At 30.3% G+C, this 21,394-nt stretch overlaps 3 protein-coding genes across 10 annotated transcripts; 2 read left to right on the top strand and 1 right to left on the bottom strand.

The window, feature by feature from the left end:
• The first annotated feature begins 577 nt into the window (after positions 1–577).
• Positions 578–13,694, top strand: LOC126850242 (protein O-GlcNAcase). 5 transcript variants are annotated; one of them, XM_050593022.1, is made up of 14 exons: positions 578–996; positions 1,185–1,236; positions 1,740–2,073; positions 2,207–2,651; positions 2,926–3,506; positions 3,572–3,892; positions 3,982–4,156; positions 6,587–6,640; positions 7,928–8,013; positions 8,091–8,260; positions 8,420–8,615; positions 8,713–8,872; positions 9,052–9,224; positions 13,550–13,694. In XM_050593022.1, exons 1-13 carry the CDS (start codon positions 927–929, stop codon positions 9,186–9,188), a joined length of 2,781 nt encoding a protein of 926 aa, XP_050448979.1. In that variant the 5' UTR covers positions 578–926; the 3' UTR covers positions 9,189–9,224; positions 13,550–13,694. The 5 variants fall into 5 exon arrangements, with proteins under 5 accessions (XP_050448979.1, XP_050448980.1, XP_050448981.1 ...); XM_050593023.1 differs by lacking the exon at positions 13,550–13,694 and adding an exon at positions 9,382–10,343; XM_050593024.1 differs by lacking the exon at positions 13,550–13,694 and having other exon boundaries at positions 2,926–3,491; positions 9,052–10,343.
• On the bottom strand, positions 10,425–15,742 carry LOC126850262 (E3 ubiquitin-protein ligase LRSAM1-like). Of its 4 annotated transcripts, XM_050593079.1 has the most exons (12): positions 14,787–15,110; positions 14,471–14,696; positions 14,141–14,388; positions 13,828–14,017; positions 13,541–13,696; positions 13,203–13,371; positions 12,215–12,319; positions 12,060–12,142; positions 11,871–11,935; positions 11,728–11,780; positions 11,541–11,661; positions 10,425–11,455 (listed from the first exon to the last, which is right to left on the bottom strand). In XM_050593079.1, the coding sequence occupies exons 1-12, from the start codon at positions 14,973–14,975 to the stop codon at positions 11,372–11,374; spliced, it is 1,689 nt and encodes a 562-aa protein (XP_050449036.1). In that variant the 5' UTR covers positions 14,976–15,110; the 3' UTR covers positions 10,425–11,371. The 4 variants fall into 4 exon arrangements, 2 of the variants coding, with proteins under 2 accessions (XP_050449036.1, XP_050449037.1); XM_050593080.1 differs by lacking the exons at positions 10,425–11,455; positions 11,541–11,661; positions 11,728–11,780 and having other exon boundaries at positions 11,865–11,935; XR_007687525.1 differs by lacking the exons at positions 10,425–11,455; positions 11,541–11,661; positions 11,728–11,780 and adding an exon at positions 15,613–15,742 and having other exon boundaries at positions 12,060–12,319; positions 12,622–13,371; positions 14,787–15,058.
• Positions 15,695–20,391, top strand: LOC126850237 (transcription elongation factor SPT5). The gene is made up of 12 exons (XM_050593004.1): positions 15,695–15,824; positions 15,900–15,984; positions 16,231–16,319; positions 16,400–16,652; positions 16,749–16,981; positions 17,068–17,566; positions 17,662–18,010; positions 18,110–18,699; positions 18,790–19,154; positions 19,233–19,634; positions 19,724–19,896; positions 20,045–20,391. The coding sequence occupies exons 1-12, from the start codon at positions 15,809–15,811 to the stop codon at positions 20,285–20,287; spliced, it is 3,297 nt and encodes a 1,098-aa protein (XP_050448961.1). The 5' UTR covers positions 15,695–15,808; the 3' UTR covers positions 20,288–20,391.
• The last annotated feature ends 1,003 nt before the right edge of the window (positions 20,392–21,394 follow it).

Below are 21,394 nucleotides of genomic sequence, written 5' to 3'. Positions count from 1 at the left end.
GTGTATTGTCGAGAGATTTACCGCGTAATGACTTTGAAAATGGTCGTTACAATCGAAAGGATGATACTCAGCGCGACATCCCGTGAATCTTAGTCGTACTAATAGAAGGCATATATGGCGCTTATGCCTGTGATTGATGCGTTCTTGTAGATGCACCACCTGTTGAACATCGAAAGCACGTCCTAGGTGTGTTCGAAAATCTATTCTACTCCAATAATTTCTAGCGCAAATCTGACAATTCGACAGTGTCACAAATATTCTAAATTATAGATAAAAGTTCTTAATTACTCATGTAATATTAAATTAATCGATATAATTTGAAATAGTTTGACTAGATGACGGTAACAATATAAGAATATATCTAAATATGATATATATTTTCGAAAAAATGTGCCTCGTTTTAGGCGAAAAACATACATGACGTATACGAGCTAAAATACGCTTTTATTATTACAGCTGATTTAAGCTGATCTTAATTTTCGCGAAAAAATTTTTTCCGCGACTGTCATATGAATACCAGGAATAAGCATCATCTCTTTTTCCCACCGTGATTGCGACCTCGATGGATCGACAGATCGTTCGGCGGTATCGATTAGCGTACATCGGGTGCAGTCTGTCTGTCATCATATTTATGAGCTTCTGCGCGCGCTCCCATACTACATACTTTCTCGGAATCTCAGCTGCTCCCGAGTAATGTCAATGAGATTTCTGTGTCGCGTCTTGTACGTATAGCAACACGTACATATGTCAATCGCTTTCTTCGATTTTATTGTCGTAACGTCGTACACCCTTCGTGCAGCTTTCTCGTAGACTACTTCCCCGATTTTCTCTTCCTCTTCTTTCCCTTCCCTTTTCTCGATTTACAACACCTCGGGCCATTTTTCTATCTCCTTGATCCCAAAACAAAGTACATCTCGCGAGCTGCAATGACCGAGACAAATGGGGCCGCGAATCTGAATACGAAGAATGGAAATTTCATCTGCGGTGTGGTGGAAGGTATATAGACATATCGCAAAATGGTTTAAAAATACTAGTATTTTTGTGGAGATGTTTCATTGTACACGATCGGGCTATGACAAGCAAAGGACCTCGCGTCTCTCTTATAATATGACGTTTTCATTCCTTTGCTAAATATATTTCATTATTTTCCTATTTTCCTATTTACATATTTCTTTATTTTTCAGGTTTTTATGGTCGACCGTGGACTACCGAGCAACGAAAGGATCTCTTTCAAAAGTAAGTCTCAGGAATAAGTTTATGATAGAAGAGAATTATTGGAAATTTGACATATCTGTCAAGAGAGTATAGTAATTGGATTTCTTTCACTGGCCTTAATTTGAATTATAAAAATTTTCCAATCATTATTTGGATACATTTCATGGGATATAATATATAATCTTAAAATTTCCCAAGTAATTAGTTTTACAATAAAAAGCAGTCCTGTGTTTTTCATATATTATTCAAAAAGATGAGAAAAAACACAGTTCTTATTAATTATATAATGAAAATATTAATATTTTTGTCAAAGAGAAATATATTATGTTATCTTTTAATAAAAAATTTATTTATTTTTGCATAGATTGTAGATATGATATTGTTTTTCTGTTGCCTTCTAAGTGCATTAATTTTATTTTATTTCTTCAAATTGAGCATTAATTTGAGCATATCAATTTTATGTGTATTAGTAATATGATATATTGATATCAATTGCATTATATATATTATGCTGAATTATATAGATTGAAAAAATGGGGAATGGACTCTTACTTGTATGCACCAAAAGATGATTACAAACATCGTGCTTATTGGAGAGATTTGTACACAGTTGAAGAAGCGGAACATCTGACTGGTCTGATTACAGCTGCTAGAGAATATGGGATAACCTTTTATTACGCATTATCTCCAGGATTAGATATCACATATTCTAGTTCAAAGGAAGTCACTGCCTTGAAAAGAAAGCTGGAACAAGTTAGTCAGTTTGGTTGCACAGCATTTGCATTGTTATTTGATGATATAGAGCCAGAAATGAGTGAAGCTGACAAAGAAGTGTTTCAGTCATTTGCACATGCTCAAGTATGTATACAGTATTCAAATAATCTAACAGCAAGTTCAATGTTAATAAATTAATAATTTTATATTTTTCTTACACTTATATTTTTAATGTTTCATAATAATTTATATTATTTTTTTTTTTTATTGTTTACAGGTTTCTGTTACAAACGATATTTTTCAACATCTCGGTCAGCCTCGTTTTCTTTTGTGCCCTACGCAATATTGCGCGACTCGTGCAATGCCAAATGTCGCGTCTTCAGAATATCTCAATACTCTTGGAAGTAAATTAGCTCAGGAAATCGATATAATGTGGACTGGACCTAAAGTTATATCAAGACTTTTAACTGTAGAATCCATCCAAGAAATCACAGAAGTACTCAGGAGGCCACCTGTTATCTGGGATAATTTACATGCTAACGATTATGATCAGAAAAGAGTGTTTCTCGGACCATATTCTGGTCGTTCTCCTGATCTTATACCTAAACTTAGAGGAGTTTTAACTAATCCTAATTGCGAATATGGAGCGAATTTCATAGCAATTCATACATTGGCTCAATGGAGTAGATGCAATGTGGATGGGAAAAGAGACTTAAGTTTAAGTATGATTTTTTTTTATTATGTTTTATTTTCTAGAGCTTTTTTTTTGGACAATAAACTTTTAAACAAGAAAAATATCGGTCAAAGATGTTTAGGACAGGAATCGAATATTTTGCTTTCTACACAACTGGTCTACACAATTGAATTATGTTAAACAATTGCTATTTTTTACATGTTATGTCTAAAAATGTATTAAAAAAAGAGGCAAACAATATAGAATTTAACAATCATGTATTAGTAATAAATATATAAAAACTGATGAAAATTATATTGCAGACGATACTGTATCGGCGGATATTAAATTAGAAACCGAAACAGAGGATGGTGTTCTCGGTGAAGATGTTCCATCGACATTATCACCGAATATGTACCATCCTCGACACGCTTTGAAAAATGCAATCAGCGAATGGCTATTGGAATTCAACAAAAAGAAGGCGGCCTGGGGTGTAATAGCCAAACCGCAACCATGTGTCGCGCCTACGATACCTATTCCAATAATACCCTCTGTCAACACGTGTATGAGTCTCACATCGACGACAACAACCACAGTTTCTGCTACATCTACCGCTGGAACGAATTCAAATCACCTTCAAGCGTTGGCGGAAGTTTGCTCAACTGTAACATGTAGTGATAGCTTTGCACAACCTTCGTCTGGACCTGTGATGAATTCTTTAGTATCGGATATAAAGGTGGTCAGTGAACCCATTTTAACTACATTATCCACTATAGACGGTGATCCACCGTCAGCAGGATTATCGTCTATAGAACCTATGGATTGTAATACAACTCCAAACAATTCGCCAGCGCATATAGCAAAAATTCCAACAGAAGATGATGCTATGGTAGATAATATTTCTGTAAGTTATTACAATTTTTGAAAATTTAATTATGCATATATAATCGTGTAACTTTTGTTTGTCAGACATGCAGTGAAGCTTCTGGAAGTATGCAAGTGGAAGTAGATGGTACTTCTCCCACAGTCAATGGTACACAAATGATAATAGAAAATGATAGCGAAAATCATGAAAGTTCCGATAATACAGATGTGACATCTCAAGAACTTGTGGATATTGATAAACAACTCACGCCTGAAGATTTATCACTTTTATGCGATCTATTTTATTTACCGTTTGAACATGGCGGTCAAGGAATTCAACTACTGCAAGAATTTAATTGGCTAAAAAGTAACGCATATCTTGTTATGAAAAAATCTAAAGACGAAGAACCAACATCTGAATCAGATGTGAGTTACATTGCGAACGAAATAATTTACTTTCTTATTTATTATTCATGTTATATAACTTTCTTACTTTTTTGTACTTAATCTTTTAGATTGAAGAATGGCATCTTCGTGCGGCTAAATTAAATGACATGTGTAATGCGGTAAATAGATTATTCCAAAGGCTCACATACTGTAATAATCGCGAGTTGTTATATGATCTGTATGCGTATGTATGGGATATGAGGGGAGTTGTGTCTCTCCTAAATAGTTACGTGAAATGGCTGGGTAAGTTATTTTATACATTGATTTATATAAAATATTATCTGATATATTGACAATACTAAAAATTGTATATATTAAATATTCTTTCTAAGAAATAATCTGCTTTTTTTACAAAGAAAAAAAAACAAATAAAGTTACATTGGAATATAATTAAGGCATGACACAATTTGCAAAAATTATTGATAATTATTATTATAACTTCTAGAAAATTTAAATACATATGTTTATACACAAATTTAAATTTGCCTAATTCAAATAATTTTTTTAATTTTACAAAATTTTATATTAATTATTGTCTTATACATATACACAATATCTTATATACTCAATATACATGTTAAATCTTGTCAGATATCAGAAATTTATATGAATCAAAATAAGAATTGATAAACGTGCAAATATAATTTTGCTATTACTATTTTTATCCTTTATAAAGAAAGTCAATTTGAGATGCTAGTATGCTGGTACAAAAGTATGCATTTGCAAGTCTATGATATTATTAGTTTTACTTTTCAAATATATGTTACTTGTTACATGTTCTCATGATGATCTTATTATAAAGTTGTTATTTATTTTATAAAAATTAGTTTTTTCGATTTGAATTTTGACCAAATTTATATCTATTGTACTGGAGACAAGTGCTGTTGTTTCAACTTCTTTCAGGAATAATATAATTTATTATCTATATACTTATATATTTCAGAACAAAAGTATCTTGAGTATTGGTAAGTGAACGTTCTTATTTTTTGTTATATATCTTTATCTTTTTACAAGGATAATATTTTTCAATGATTTGATCTTAAGATTGGGATGCTTATAATAATATTTTTTATGATGCTTTTTTTGTTGTCTAAAAGACTATAATTGATTGTTCAATATTAGTTTTACATAAAATTTAAATTAAAATTTGGCAATGTTAAGCACAATATATAAAAATTATTTATAAGTTTAATATATTGAATATTAAATTAAGAATTATTTATCATGATATCGATATTATTATAGTATTTATATTACAAAACTAATATAATAATTGAGTTATTTCCTTGTAAATTGATGTATTGTGCCATGAAAATTTGCTATACATAGCTACTTTTTAATATCCGTAAATTACTGATCGTTTGATACATAACGTTCCATATAATTTTCTGCTTTTTTTCTAATATATTCGAATCGTTTATATATATATTACAGAAGGAAAGAAAATTTATGTACTTTTAGTTTAAAAGGTAATATTATTTTAGAAGCATAATCTAACATTTTTTAAACTTGTAGCTCTTTCATTTAAAAAAAATGATAACTTTGATGACAGAGTGAATTTCTTTTGTTTATTTATTGCATTTATAATGTAATACAATATAATTCTCTTTTGTAATTTGCATATTAATTAGTAACATTACTATCAGTAATATTCGGAAATGCACATATCTCAATCTGGACATTCGTGAATTCGTAATATGCATTTGTTTCTGCGCATTAGAGATAAATGCATTGTATTACATGAAGGAAAGATTTTGCTGTAAGTCAGAATTACGTTTAATATATATAAATTTATACTCATACATTTTAGATATTTTTTGAGAGAAAATGCGTGAATAGACAGGAATTTATTGAAATCTATTATATGTTATAAATATGCACAATATTGCATACACAATATTGATACTTGTATAAAAATATTGGCATTTTTCATTTTTAATATTTTTGTACCTTTTTAAAAACGATTCTGACTAATGGCCGCTGATTTATTTTGACAATTATCAAATAGGCAAGCCACAACACTTATTCTTCTGATTTTAAAATTTCTGACTTTGAAATTTATACTTTATACAATTAGTAAAAAATGTTTTATATTTTAAAATGTTTTATCTGTGCTCCAAATTTCTTGATCTAAATTTAACTCATAGATGATATATATATATATATATATATATATATATATATATATATATATATATATATTTATTTATTTACTTGATTGGAAATATGAAATGAATTGATGTGGCTTTCCCGCACATATAGCGAAAAGATCATTTGTAGCAATAGCGAACACAGTGATTTTTATGAGATGACATTCAACAACATCTTTAAGGAGCTGAACAAAAAAATCCTGAATTTAAAAAACTTAAACCAGCTATTAACATATCAATCGACTTTCTTTGCAGATAACACAAAGCAGGAATATGTTTATGTATGTTTCACTTCTTATACAATTATTTTCAATATTAAATTATTGATTTAATGTTTATTATTTTTTAATAAATATGATCTTTTTTATTTACCAAATTATTTATTATAAAACTGAGATGAAATCTAAATCTTAAAATAGTTTATTATAGTGAACATCCTCCTGCAGAATATAAATGATCAAGATCTGTACAGCTTGAATTTATTCACTAACTTGCATTTCTGTGTTTTTTGTCTTGTTGATAGCGTTTGGCAGATTTCCATCGACGATGACGACGTTTACCCAGGGCAGCTACACATGTATGCGGTTCAGTTTTTGAGTAACATAGCAGAAAGCGCGCGAAATAATAAAATTCCAAACATTGCAGTGATATAGTTGTATTTTTAAAATTTTGTTTGGGATTTTATAAAAGACCACCTCGTTTAACAAATTGAGCGAGAAATATGCGCGTAGAAGCGGCGTTATAATAGCTCGAAATATCAATGTGTATAAAGCACATTCATTTTCGTGTTAATAGACGATGGACATACTTCTCATAATAATTTCATTAATAATATTTTATTTTTTACACATTTATATGTAATTCGTCAATTTATATGAATATATAAAATTTTTTAATTTTAAAGATATTAAATTTTCCAAATTTACAAAGATATGGAGTATCAGTTGAATTAATAATATTTGACATAATGGTTTTAATAATTTTGTGTCTCTGAAGTAGATCCATCACAAAATTATGTAGAATTGGCACAGTTTAGCAACCAGAAACTTATAAGCTCTTGAACATGTCCCATCTGCAAATCTTTGGTCATTTGCGATAAAAGATAACTCTTCCGATTTTTTAAATATATCTTTTTAATAAATGATAATGTCTTATGAATTGCAAACAATAGTATTGTGTAAAAATTTATTCTTTTTTTTATCTTAAATGATCAACTATTATTCGTCTTTTGCCAACTGGCCTGCACTAATTTGTTTTAGTTTCAGAAGCTATGTTCTTTTCAGGCGTGATAAGAATTTTATTTCAGGCGCATATTGGCAAACTGGACTATTATTCCAATTTTCCTATATCCTAATCCAATGCTTCAAGAGTTTAGTATTGCGTGAGCTTTGGTGCAGCATGTGATATCTGTAATTCTTTTCCTTTATTTACTAATGTTAACTTTTTTTAAATCAAACAATATATTTGCAACTAAAACTTTTTGACATTGTATAATTTTTTCAACTTTATAATCTATTATATTATTCATACTATATGTTGCGAATATTTCTATAAAATTTTTATTTTTTTCTATTCAATCTTTCCTTTAAAATCTATAAAATTTGTTGCACCTTAGTTGTCCGATTGGATGGATCATTCTTTCTCTTATACTTTGACTTGAAAAGCGGAAAGGTATTCCAAAATAGAAAGAAACGAGAAAAAGAAGCATGAGATTCCAATCGAATTGTACCTTTGCATGTTAAAAATTCAAGCAAAATTGATACTCAAGCAGTGGAAGCCAATTGAAATTAAATTTTATGCATAGCGCGAATATTTAACTCAAGTGTTTCGTGATTTATTAAAAATTTTATGTTTTGGGCTATAGGGTTTTCAAATGGTTGGAAAGAAACATTTATGAGTGGAGACCAAGAACCATGGGTTTTCCGCGGTGGACTTACAGCTGATTTACAGGTGCGTTTAATTCTCTTATTGTTTAGCTAATCATAAGAATGATAAAGCATTGAAGAATATATCACTTGTATGTTTAGAGATTGATTCCAGTAGACAGTGGCAATGATTTATTTGTCTATAAAGCACCAGAAGTGCCCAATAGTAAAATATATTCAATACGGCCATATTTACCTAGCGATGAAGAAGCAGTCTATGCAGTTTGCAATCAAATTAATAATTGTACAACTTCATCAGCTGTCGCAGATAGGTATAACGTTAATGCAGAAGTGAATACATATTAATTTCTCTTTCTCAAGAATTTTTCGCATCTTCCGCAGCCAAATTTTATCAAAGTTCTTTCATATAATTATTTTTCGTCTGAAAAAAAAAAAAAATGGTTTTAATAGATATTATTTTTATAATCTAGATTTGTTGGAGGATATTTAACCTTGAGCCCAGAGTTGTGTATGGTTGTTGAGGATGAAAACGGTATAGTGGGTTATGCAATGGCTGCGCTAAATGTAAAATCACACAACCAGAAAATGGCTATTTCCTGGATCCCTGAATTGCGAATGAAGTATCCCTTAGATAATAGCATTAACGAGTTACCACAAAACGTTCAGGTATCCGAATATCAATGATTTTTTATATACATTTGTATTTTTGTATATTCTTTGTATGATTTTTATACTGACGATTTTTAAATTAAAATTTGCGCAGGATGCCATACAATATTTCCATTCATTTATTCCGGATGTGACAGAACAATTATGCAGGCAACATCCGTCGAGACTTATATGTGCTGTATTATCAAGTGTAACAGATCAATCTATTTGTAAACGTTTAATAACTTGTATTCTTGCGGCTTTAAGAGCGAACGGTACGAGTTCATTATTGAAACATAATAAAATTTATATAAATAAAATTTATAATATAAAATTCGATCTTTATTAAAAATCGAATTTTTAGGTTTCCTTTCATTATATAATTAAATGGTCTTGAATATCATTTTGATATTTTTTAATACTATATGTTGTTATATAGGGTTACATGTTTCAGGTTCTTTTGGAGTGCATACAACACTGTCATCAACGGATAAAGAATCTCATGAGTTTTATGGCAAGCTAGGTTTCGTTGATTTGAATCCGGTACATGAGGAATATCCTGGAATTAAGACTATGTGTAGAAGTTTCTAACAAAGAATCAGTGCTCCGGTGATCTTCGTCAACAAGGTATATTTACTTGGACCATCTCCTAAAAAAACGATGTTTTCTTAGGGAAATAATTAATAGTCTATAATCTAAGAGACTATTATTAAAATTGAGCGCCTTTGTTTAAACTGTAAGCACACTAATGCGATAGGTTAAAAAAAAAGTGTACTTCTTTCAGAGGTATGTTATGCAACTGGATATCAGTAATATTCTGATATATAATCTGTCTTATAGTATGTATCAAACCCTTCAGAAATCTTTGTTTGATACAAGTAAATATGTACATATAATTGATGCTAATTAATATCATATTTTAATATCAATGATATTTCATTAATTATAACAATATATTAAAAAACTCATTCATAAGAATACATAGTGCAATAATTGATTTACAAGATTTGTTTTCAACATAATATGTGAATTCGATTCTTTACTTTATCAATAGTCACATCTATATATTACAACATCTATATACAACATTATAACAATTCAGTATCTTATTGATTTTAATAATTTGTATATGTATAAAATTTTTGAATAGAGAAAAAGAGATATGAAGAAGGAGAGAGTATGTGCGTGTATATGCTATGCAAAATGCCAGTATGTGTGTTCATTAATGAGTTGTCTGAATTTTTAAATTCATTGAAAACTATTTTTTTATCAAAACCATGTATAAAAATAATCGAATATAATTTTAAAACACATCTCCTTTCAAATGCTTATAATATATATTATATTGCAGATATTAAACACATAAAAAATATATTGCTTCAGATTTTAAATATGTAATTCTTGTCTAATGTATATTATCCAAAAAAAATTTTTGTAATGTTTACTGCTCAACTATAAATGCAGTATTTACATCAGAATTTTCAGTGAGAAAGCTTTTTAGATTTTATACATACATAATTTTTCATTTTATAGTTTTTATTACGGATATTTTGATCGGCTTTACAATTGCGTGTGCAATACATATGTATATATGCCATTACAAAATGTGTACTAAGGTATATAAAGTATATAAGACACTTACATAAAAGGTATCATTCCTTTATCATAATCAATTATTATTACATATGAACAGAGAACATATGAACAAGATATTGTAGATGTTAACTTCTATATTAAAGTCACATATTCAGCATTATATATATATATATATATATATATATATATATATATATATATATATATTTTAATTTATTTTAATCTCTTTATGAAAATACATTATTAATTAAATATATTAATCATTGTAGAAAAAAGATTTTCTTATATCACAAGTAACACCACAAGCAAATGCAAAATAGAAAGCGCAGTATTATAATGTAAACAATAACGCACGTTATATACATATACATATATATATATATATATATATATATATATATATATAATTCATTTTTATCATATCTTTACTAAGATATTAATAAGTTGATCCTTTTTTATATCTCTCTGTACAAGCTAAATGCATTAAAATGTACGAAATGTACAGAATTAAAAAAACTAATCACAACAGATATAGATTATTTGCTTTCATGAGATAGATTATTTGCCTCCGATGGTACTGATTATAATAATAATTTACTATGTTGTTTTAAGAGAATTCTATGCAATACATACATGCAAACTTTGTTATGAAACTTGATTAAGTGCCATGTACAAAAAGAAAAAAAAAACATTTGTGATTATCGCACATATATTTGCTGGTGAGAAAGATAATGGCTTTTAGAATTTTTATACTGAATATAACGATAACAGCAAAGAATCGAATGCACTGATGAGGGGATTGGAAAGAACCCGTGTGAATTCTTTTCATTCTAATAATTTTTGTAAATACTTTAGAAATACACATGGAACACTCACTTTTATTAATATTTTTTTACCACATGTACATTGATAATATATATGATATATTTGTGGAATATAATGCAAAAATCCAATTTTCTTAAGAAGTTTGTTTCTTATAATATTAACAGAAATATGTCTGTCCAATAGCCTCGATAAGTGCTTCCGAAACTGGGCATGAAATTGATATTGTAATATGCGTGTGTGATTAATACTGTTTTATTTAAATAAATACCTCAAGACTGACTAAGCTTGGAATTTTCTATGAATAGTAATGTAAAAGTATAACATCTTTGAATAAAAATCAGAAAACATTGAGATTAATTGTTTGGAGAATTCATTGGAGCTGATAGAATTTCGTTGAATCTTTTTAGATTTTGAACTTCTTTTTGAAATTGTGAGAGCTATGAAATAAATCAAATAGTAATTATTTTCTTAAAAAATTTTAATTGCAAAATATGCGCGATATAACGCCACATAACAATGTACCTTTTGAATCTTGGTTTGTAGGTATTTTTGTTTGGATTTAGGTGTCAATATTTCTGAAGATTCCGTAATTTCAAATTTTTGGAAGGATCCTAGTAATTCTTGAATCTTGTTATTTATATTTCTAAAATAATTATGTTTAGTTAAGTTATACTGAAGAATGACTGAAAATGTATAATATTTCACTTACACTGATGCAGCAAATCTTAATTTTTCATATGTCTGGTTATTCGCATTTTCTTTCTAGATTGGATAGTAGAAAATTTGTTTTTATTAAATTCTTTTAGTTTATTATTTTTTCTCAGATAAAATATGTAAATAAAATTATTATACCGCTTTTTGTGGTTGTTTCCGTATCGCAGGATAATCTATGATGTTGATTGCGAATGGAATATCGTCTAACAAATAAATATATCACGAATTATAATACGATTGTGCGGATATTTTCGTATTTTGTGTTCGTGTTTCGAGGAGTAAAGAATATAAATTATAAATTCTATTTTTTTTTCTATTACTATATACCTTCATTTCTTCTCGATACTTTCTCCATACTTTTACTGAAACTTCGTTTATCACGTCTCCATTCTTTTATAGCGTCCGAATCTCTATGTATAATACAATTTATTTGCATGTGTACTATTTGTAATTATTGAGAACAAGTTAGATAGATGTTTTACTTAATTTTTTGAATTGTTGCCGATTGTGCATTGAATAATTCTCTCGCTTTAGACATCCATTGCATCTGCTGTTCCATAGCAATATTGATTCCTTTATTCTCGCATCTAAATGCAGAAAATACCCATTGCATATTTTTTAATAATAAAACAGTAATTGCGATAAAATAATTCTTTAAATATTTTTTACGATAAATTTCCAAGGGATTTATCGTACATAGATAAATTTTTGCAATATTTTATCTTTAAATTTCTTGCTATTATATATATATATATATATATATATATATATATATATATATATATAATTATTATTATTAGAGAAAATATAATTAATATAGATATTGATATAATGATATTCATATAGATATTGATTAAAAGTTATAGAGATATCTTATCGGTTTTGATACCAAGATAATTTTCCAAACACGATAATATGCAGTGCGAATCTTTCAGTTGCATTGGGCGCAGTTGCATTCTTTGCATATCTTTCGTGACAATATCGAAAATTAATTCCGCGGGTTCGGTGTTTCTGCATTTCTTTTTCTCCTCATTGAATGTCTTGGGATTACCCGATTTTGCAAGCGTAATGTGTTTAGTCTCGTTACTGATTGTTCGAATTCTGCATTCTTTTCCGGGATAATGTTTATATGTTATCAATCCCGTAACATTTCGTCTAACATAACATGATCTAGGCGATGACCCGATTAAGTGTAAGATTTTCGCATCCACGTCAGCGATCTCTCTTCTGATGCAAGTTTTGCTAACATTATGACACGAAGATATCATTTTTAAAAATGTGTATTGGTCGTCGCATTTTTTATCTTGATAATCATCACTTTTATTTTCGTTCATGTTATTCTCATTCTTGTATCGAATGTCAGCAAGATTTCGTGCACATGACGCGCAAAGAGAACTCATTGTATCATCGATACAATACGTATCGTTTATCGGATTCTCCAGGAAAATGTTAATTTGCGAATTGTTATACCTATTACTGGGTTTGTAAGCTCTGCTCCTCTTCCTGACCGAAACGCCCTTGAACGAACCGATATCATTGGTGCTTTTCGATGCTCGCTGTGAAATTTTTGACAATTTTCGACGTTTTTGGTGAGGAGATTGATAACACAAAATTGTTGATAATTTTGGTTCAATTTTTCCTAAAATAAATTTGTTTTGATTGTAATTTATATTGGCGATTATATTGATTTAGCAGTTTGTTTCATTCAAATAATCATTAATAAATTGTTAATTAATTTAAATTGAATTGATAATGCATTTGTTTATGTTATGATGGGAAATTAGAATATATAAATTTGATATTCTTACGCTCCACAGATATCGCAGGCTCATCCGGATGCAATTTATTCCATTCAGTTCGGAGGTAGTTGAGAATACCCGAACATCCAAGAGCTATAATATCCTTTGGAGGTGTAATGATAGGATTATGTGCTACATTGAGTATTTTAAGTTTTGGTACCAGGCCTGTGAAACAGTATCTCAATTATTATTTTAAAAATAAAAAAAATGGATGTCAAAGAGGATAGAAATAATTGATAAAATAATTACTTATTAATAAAAAAAAATAATTATTATACATCTGTCCATTTACTTACAGAGTTCTAATGGCAATTTTTCGAATTTATTTCCTTGTAACAGAATGCTTTCCAGCGAAGGATGTGATCGAATACTCGTAGGTAAATTTGTCAATTGATTATTTCTAACGTCTAGCCATTGCAAATATGACAAAGAAACGAAAAGCTCTTTAGGAAGCTCGGAGAGATTATTATTTTCTAAATATAGCATCTGAAAAAGAATAGAATAAAATATCTTAATCGATGTAATCGGAGTCACTTTCTAAGCGCCTGGAATAAACTTGCATATATTTCTAATTTTTAAAATTAGTTATAAATCGTATTGTATTCATACTTGTATTGTAGGATATTTTTCGATCACTTCAATGGGAAACGATGTAAGACCAGCACTCGTTAAATCTACAAAGTTTTCGTTGTATATTTGAGATTTATTTGGCGGTGGCGTCGAGGGTGAGATACTTGTATTTGGAGACTTCTTCGTTTTTTTCTCTTCCGTTATTGAGGAAACATCTGAAGCACTATCCGGCAATGCGTCTTCGTTAAGTGAGAGATATAAATCGTTTCCTTCGTTGTCTTCTGGTTCTTTTTGCGTATTACAGTAAAAAAAAAAATGATATTTATATGTATTCGACAAGAGAAATTTGTATCGTAATTTTTCGCGTACCTAAAATGATGGCTCTGGCATTGTGTAAGATAAGATCTTGTTTCTCTTTGCCAGAAGAAGCATTGGTATTTTCATATAAATTGCTCACTGTATTTTCTCCGAAAATAATATCGAAACTAGATGAAGTTTTTTCATCGTCTTCTAATTCTTCCCATTCTAATGTTCGAGAGGATCTCGTCGGAATATCAGTTTCGGAATTTCTTTCCTCGTTCTCAACATCGTTTTCCTACAAATATATAATACGAAGATTTCATTACATATATTTACTTAATTAATCGACTTATATTCAAAAGACAAATTGTATTAAATTTCACACCTGTTCTTCCGTTTCTTTGGACGTGTCATTGTCGTTTGCTGTATCCACTGTCGATTGTTCGCCAATCAATTTCTCTACGTCATTCTCCACATTGCTCACGCATTCATGAATTGATAGAAATTTTTCAGTTTCCGATTTCGTGGACAATCCATAATACTGTATGAGAAGATTTTCCGCGATATCGGACATGTTGAAATTGAAACCAGGTTTATGTATTCGAAAAATATAAGTAATACTCGACAGTAATCATGATCCTGTTGTTTATTTGTTACCTAGGCAATTTTCCAGCATTTGATAGATCCATATTTCACACATTTTATTCTCTTTTAGGTATTCTTAATATTCAACCTTATATAATGAATTCTTTATTAATGCTTATATTATATAAGTCTTTTAAAAGTTATGATAGAAAATTTTGAGATGCTAGCTATAAATAAATTTTCATTCTATTATTCTCTTCATTCTATTATATTTTTTTTATGATAAAGTGCGAATATTGAATTTGTATATCTGATGAAATTAATATAAAATTTAAATATATATATATATATATATATATATATATATATATATATTTAGATATATATAAAATAAAATTGAAAGAAAATAGCATAAAATTTCAAAAAATTATTCTAAGTAAAATTCTGCTGAAATAATCCTGTTTGAGATAACATATAATACATCTTCGAATTCAGAACATATCTGACATTTATGAATAATGACAATTAAACAGCTGTTTCAAGCTGTTTGTTGAAAATTAACAATCATAAAGCGTGAATATCTAGATACGATGCGTCTAAACCGGAAGCGACACTTCTGTACTTACCTTCTGAGTAACTTCTCCTTTAGAGTTCTAGAAATTTTTGTTAGAAGCGCCACTTTACTTGTACTACTCCAAGGTCCAAGGTCCTAATTATTTATTCCAATCTTATTCGGAGACTTGTTTTGTGTTTTTAGAGAATACGTTTCTCTGATCTATATCATTTTATTTTCACAAGCAAACAACAGCAATCAGTCTTGAAATGTCGGATTCGGAAGGTAATAATTGACAAAAAAAGTGATAATAGCATTATCAGTTTTTGATGTGAAAAATTTATAACGAAACTTGTGCAGGTGCAAGCGATGGTGGAAGTCGTTCGCGAAGTTCTGGATCCAGGAGTCCGTCTAGGTCTCGTTCACGTTCTCGATCACCATCTGGGTTAGTCAAAATTGCAAATTTCGAATTATTTACGTACATACATCATATATATATATATATATATATATATATATATATATATATATATATATATAATTCTTAATATCTCTGACATATATTCAAATTAGCTTGTCTTATTCTAAATGAATGCTATATATAGCATACATGTAGCATGCACACATACATATATATATATGTTGAAATATATTTTTTTTTAATTATGTATCATGTTTATTTTGTTTGTAGTTCAGAGGATGGAGATGCAAAGGCAGACGAGGCAGAAGAAGTTAGATCGGGAGATGAAGAAACTGTTGAACCAGAAGAGGAACCTGAAGGTATAAATTAGAAAATTTTTAACATTGAATAAAATATAAGAAATTTTTTTACAATTATTTTCTATATTTTATGATTATAGGAGAAGACTTGGGTAGCAGTGAATATGATGAGGAAGAAGAAGAAGAAGACGACGATAGACCAAGGAAAAAAAAGAAGAAAGATAGATTTGGTGGTTTTATTATAGATGAAGCTGAAGTGGATGATGAAGTTGAGGATGATGATGATTGGGAGGAAGGTGCCCAAGAAATTGGTATTGTAGGAAACGAAGTGGATGAATTGGGGCCAACTGCACGTGAGATTGAAGGAAGACGTAGAGGTACAAATCTATGGGAGTAAGTATTAAAATTTTGTGAAGAAGGACATTATACAACTTAATTAATTTTTATTTAAATAAAAGTAATTGAGTCTTTAATAAATATATTTATTAGTTCACAGAAAGAAGATGAAATTGAAGAATACCTTAGAAAAAAATATGCTGATGAATCGATTGCTGTTCGTCATTTTGGCGATGGTGGTGAAGAAATGAGTGATGAGATTACTCAGCAAACTCTGTTGCCCGGTGTAAAAGATCCTAATTTGTGGATGGTGAAATGTCGTATAGGAGAAGAAAAATCTACTGTGCTTTTATTGATGCGAAAATTTATTACATATCAATTTTCGGGTAAGATATAAATTAAAAAAAAATTAAATCTTTTTCTCATTATCATTATATCTTTATAAGTATTTTTTTATTTCTTAAAATTTTAGGTGAACCTCTCCAGATAAAATCCGTTGTGGCTCCAGAAGGTGTTAAGGGTTACATTTATATAGAAGCTTACAAGCAGCCTCATGTAAAAGCTGCTATCGAAAATGTTGGAAACCTCAGAATGGGTATATGGAAGCAGCAAATGGTACCGATTAAAGAGATGACAGATGTGTTGCGAGTTGTTAAAGAACAGACTGGTTTAAAAGCTAAACAATGGGTCCGTTTGAAACGAGGCATTTATAAGGATGATATAGCTCAAGTCGATTATGTCGACTTAGCACAAAACCAGGTTCATCTAAAATTATTGCCAAGAATAGATTACACTAGACCCCGTGGTGCATTGAGAACAGCACAGAGCGAATCCGAAGCATTGAAACGCAAAAGGAAAAGAAGACCACCGGCAAAACCATTTGATCCTGAAGCTATTCGTGCTATTGGTGGAGAGGTTACAAGCGATGGAGATTTTCTGATTTTTGAAGGAAATAGATATAGTCGAAAAGGGTTTGTTTCATCCTGCTGCTGTGTTCTATAATGTTTTTTTTTTTGTTTTTAATATTTTTACATGGTTTCTTATTGTGATTAATTATTTTGTACAGCTTTCTTTATAAGAATTTCACCACAAGTGCTATTATCGCAGAAGGTGTTAAACCTACACTTTCCGAATTAGAGAGATTTGAAGAAGCACCAGAAGGTGTTGAGATAGATTTAAGTGGTGCACCAGGAACTGGTGTTTCTGGAAAAGAAGATCAAGCTTTAACTCATTCCTTTAGTAATGGAGATAATGTAGAAGTGTGTGAAGGTGAATTGATAAATCTACAAGGAAAAATCGTTTCCATAGATGGACACATGATTATGGTTATGCCAAAGCATGAAGAACTCAAAGAAGCTTTGGAATTCCAAGCTTCAGAATTACGAAAATATTTTACACAGGGCGATCACGTAAAGGTAAAATGTTTGCAATATCAATTATGCTTTTTCTATTAAAATGGAAATTTCTCTTTTATAATATTATATTACAATATTGTTCTTAATTAATTTATTTAGGTTGTAGCTGGAAGATACGAAGGCGATACAGGCTTGATTGTCAGGGTAGAACAAAATAGAGTAGTTTTGTTTTCTGATTTATCAATGCATGAACTTGAGGTTCTTCCAAGGGATTTACAATTATGTTCTGACATGGCGACTGGCGTCGATAGTTTAGGACAATTCCAATGGGGTGACTTGGTACAACTTGATACACAAACAGTCGGCGTCATCGTGCGATTGGAACGTGAGAATTTCCATGTACTTTCTATGCATGGAAAAGTGGTCGAAGCGAGACCGCAGGGTCTTACGAAGCGTCGAGAGAATAAAAACGCGGTCGCTTTGGATTCGCAACAAAACACCATACAAAAGAAAGATATTGTTAAGGTGGTTGACGGGCCGCATGCAGGTCGAGGTGGTGAAATTAAACATTTATATAGGAGTTTTGCTTTTTTACATTCGCGAATGTTCGTCGACAATGGTGGTATATTTGTGTGCAAGACCAGACATTTACAACTATCTGGTGGGAATAAGACAAATTCTATAAATTCCATGTCACCAGTGGCAGGATTTATGTCACCTAGAATTGCTTCCCCAATGCATCCCAGTGGGTTAGTTTCTTATTCTTATTCTGTTTTATTAAACTCGAAATATATTCACACTTTTAAATTTTATTTCTAAACTATCAATCGTTTTTATAGAGGTGGTTTTGGTCGAGGAGGTGGTGGAGGTGGAAGAGGCAGAGGTCGTGGTGGCGGTAGTGGTGCGAGACGCGACAGGGAATTAATTGGAACTACTATTAAGATAACTGGTGGACCATACAAAGGAAACGTGGGTATTGTAAAGGATGCGACAGAGACCACAGCACGCGTGGAGCTGCACTCCACTTGCCAAACGATTTCTGTCGATCGATCTCACATAGCGAACGTCGGTGTCCCGACAAAGGATGGCGGTTTCAGCAGTTACAACAGAACTCCAGCCTATGGAGCCGGTGGACAAACACCGATGTATGCGAGAGATGGATCGAAGACGCCTATGCACGGTTCTCAAACACCTATGTACGAAAGTAAGTATAATATAATGTATAATATAATTATTTTACTTGAAATAATTTAAAATTTTTTGCTTAATTTTAATGTTACAGATGGCTCTCGCACTCCTCATTATGGTTCGATGACACCATCTCATGATGGTTCGCGAACTCCAGGACAATCAGGAGCCTGGGACCCGGCAGTTACTAACACACCCGCCAGAACGAACGATTTTGATGGGTACAGTATGGAAGAGGGTGGTTCTCCCGGTTATGCGCCTGGATATCCACCTACTGGAGGACCATTTACCCCACAAACTCCAGGCACCATGTATGGTTCGGAACAAAGCTTTAGCTCATATCAACCAAGTCCTAGTCCTGCGGGCAGCGCTACCGCAAGTCCGAGTCCTGCAGGTTATGTTGCTACTCCGTCCCCAAGTGGCACTGGATATACTACCAGTCCTCATGGAGCATTTGCAACACCATCTCCGATGAGTTACAGTCCTATGACACCTGGTAAGCAATGTGATAATGACAAAGAGATCTTAATGAATGAATAAAGATAATACTTTTTGTGTGTATAACATAATTTGTAATTTTTATAGGAGTGGCAGGTAGCCCTTACAATCCACAAACACCTGGTTCTGGATTGGATGCAGGTGTTGGTTCTAGCATAAGTGGTTCAGATTGGCATACGACAGATATTGAAGTACGCATTCGTGACTCTCATGATGATCCTGCACTTGCTGGACAGCAAGCTGTCATTCGAGGAATTTCTGTATGTAATTCTGTCAACTCTAGATATATAAGATTTATATAAGATTATAATTATTGCGATATTCATATTAATACATATGCGCGCGCATACATACACACACATACATCTTTTATACATATTTTAAAAATAACATGTTTATTTTTTATAGGGCGGTATGTGCACCGTTTATTTACCTACCGAAGACCGAGTTGTTAATTTAGGATGTGAACAATTGGAACCTGTAGTACCATCGCGTGGCGATCGAGTCAAAGTAATTCTAGGAGAAGATCGTGAAGCCGTCGGCACTTTACTTTCAATCGACAATCAAGAAGGTGTGGTGAAACTCAATACGGAAGAGATCAAATTCCTACAATTGCGATTTTTATGTAAAATGAAAGCATCTAACACATAATTTTTCAGCTGAATGCATATATAATATGTTGCAATGAATATTTATATCGTGAAAAATAAACGACGAAGAAAAATGATGAATAAAGACGAATAAAAATATTGTAATCGTTGATCCTTTTATTATAATATTCATTTTGATTGACATTAAGGATACATTTTCATTTTGAACGTTTACTCACTTAAGCAATTATAAAATTTTTTAATTTTTTTATATTGTTTATTTTGATTCTGTGAACATTTGAAAAGCATTAACGATATCATAAATACTGATAAATGTTTATTTCGAAGTAAAAAAAGAAGCGTTGTTGCTGATATATTGTGGTGAAAAAGTAAAAAAAGCGTAAATACTAATATATTTTTATTTGATCAGATTGAACATGATAATAGCGACACATAACTTCTGAAGATTGCATCAAATAAATTTGATTCTAATTTTGAAGTGAGTGTTTAAAAATCAAATGTAATAATATAAAGTATAAAGTAGCACTTATATATTATAAACATGAGCGTTTTTAAGAGAGAGCAAATGCATTCTATGTCTATTTTTTCATTGATCTCAATTATAATAATTAAGTAATCACTGTAGAAAGAAAAAAATTATTTTTATATTTTTGTAATTATTATAAGATGATTATAAGCATGATTACAACTACTTTGATAATTATTTTACAGTATATATATATATATATATATATATATACATATATATATATATATATATATATATATACATACATATATATATTACATTGACATATAATTTAATTGATTATTGTATATTGAACAATTAATTATACTTATCAGTGTGTGATTAAATGGATTTGTTATCATAATTAAATGCGTATCTCATATATAAGATACATTTAAATGTGTATGTATAAGACATCTATTTAACGTTCGCGACGCTCATCATTTCATGAGCTTGCGAGCATTGAGAACGATGGATGGAACGCGTCTGTAGTGCATATCTAATATTTCTTATCTGTTATATTCACTCTATCCATTTCCCATTATATTATTCCCATTATATTATATTGTTAAATTATTCTTTACCTTATTATTGCATAATATATTTTCTTCTTTTCGAGCATATAAAAAATGATTTTTA

The sequence above is a fragment of the Cataglyphis hispanica genome, chromosome 6, assembly GCF_021464435.1.
Source record: "Cataglyphis hispanica isolate Lineage 1 chromosome 6, ULB_Chis1_1.0, whole genome shotgun sequence".
Taxonomy (NCBI): domain Eukaryota; kingdom Metazoa; phylum Arthropoda; class Insecta; order Hymenoptera; family Formicidae; genus Cataglyphis; species Cataglyphis hispanica.
This window is presented reverse-complemented; position numbering and strand designations above follow the sequence as displayed.

Bases quoted from the DNA above. Each gene is read 5' to 3' on its own strand.
- LOC126850242 (XM_050593022.1), top strand. From the start codon at position 927: ATGACCGAGACAAATGGGGCCGCGAATCTGAATACGAAGAATGGAAAT. The intron at 1,237-1,739 runs GTAAGTCTCAGG...TGAATTATATAG, and splicing joins CGAAAGGATCTCTTTCAAAA to ATTGAAAAAATGGGGAATGG. The intron at 8,616-8,712 runs GTATCCGAATAT...AAATTTGCGCAG, and splicing joins AGTTACCACAAAACGTTCAG to GATGCCATACAATATTTCCA.
- LOC126850262 (XM_050593079.1), bottom strand. From the start codon at position 14,975: ATGTCCGATATCGCGGAAAATCTTCTCATACAGTATTATGGATTGTCC. The intron at 14,697-14,786 runs GTGTGAAATTTA...ATATATTTGTAG, and splicing joins CCAAAGAAACGGAAGAACAG to GAAAACGATGTTGAGAACGA. The intron at 14,389-14,470 runs GTACGCGAAAAA...ATACGCAAAAAG, and splicing joins TGCCAGAGCCATCATTTTAG to AACCAGAAGACAACGAAGGA.
- LOC126850237 (XM_050593004.1), top strand. The intron at 16,320-16,399 runs GTATAAATTAGA...TTATGATTATAG, and splicing joins ACCAGAAGAGGAACCTGAAG to GAGAAGACTTGGGTAGCAGT. The intron at 16,982-17,067 runs GTAAGATATAAA...TTAAAATTTTAG, and splicing joins TATTACATATCAATTTTCGG to GTGAACCTCTCCAGATAAAA.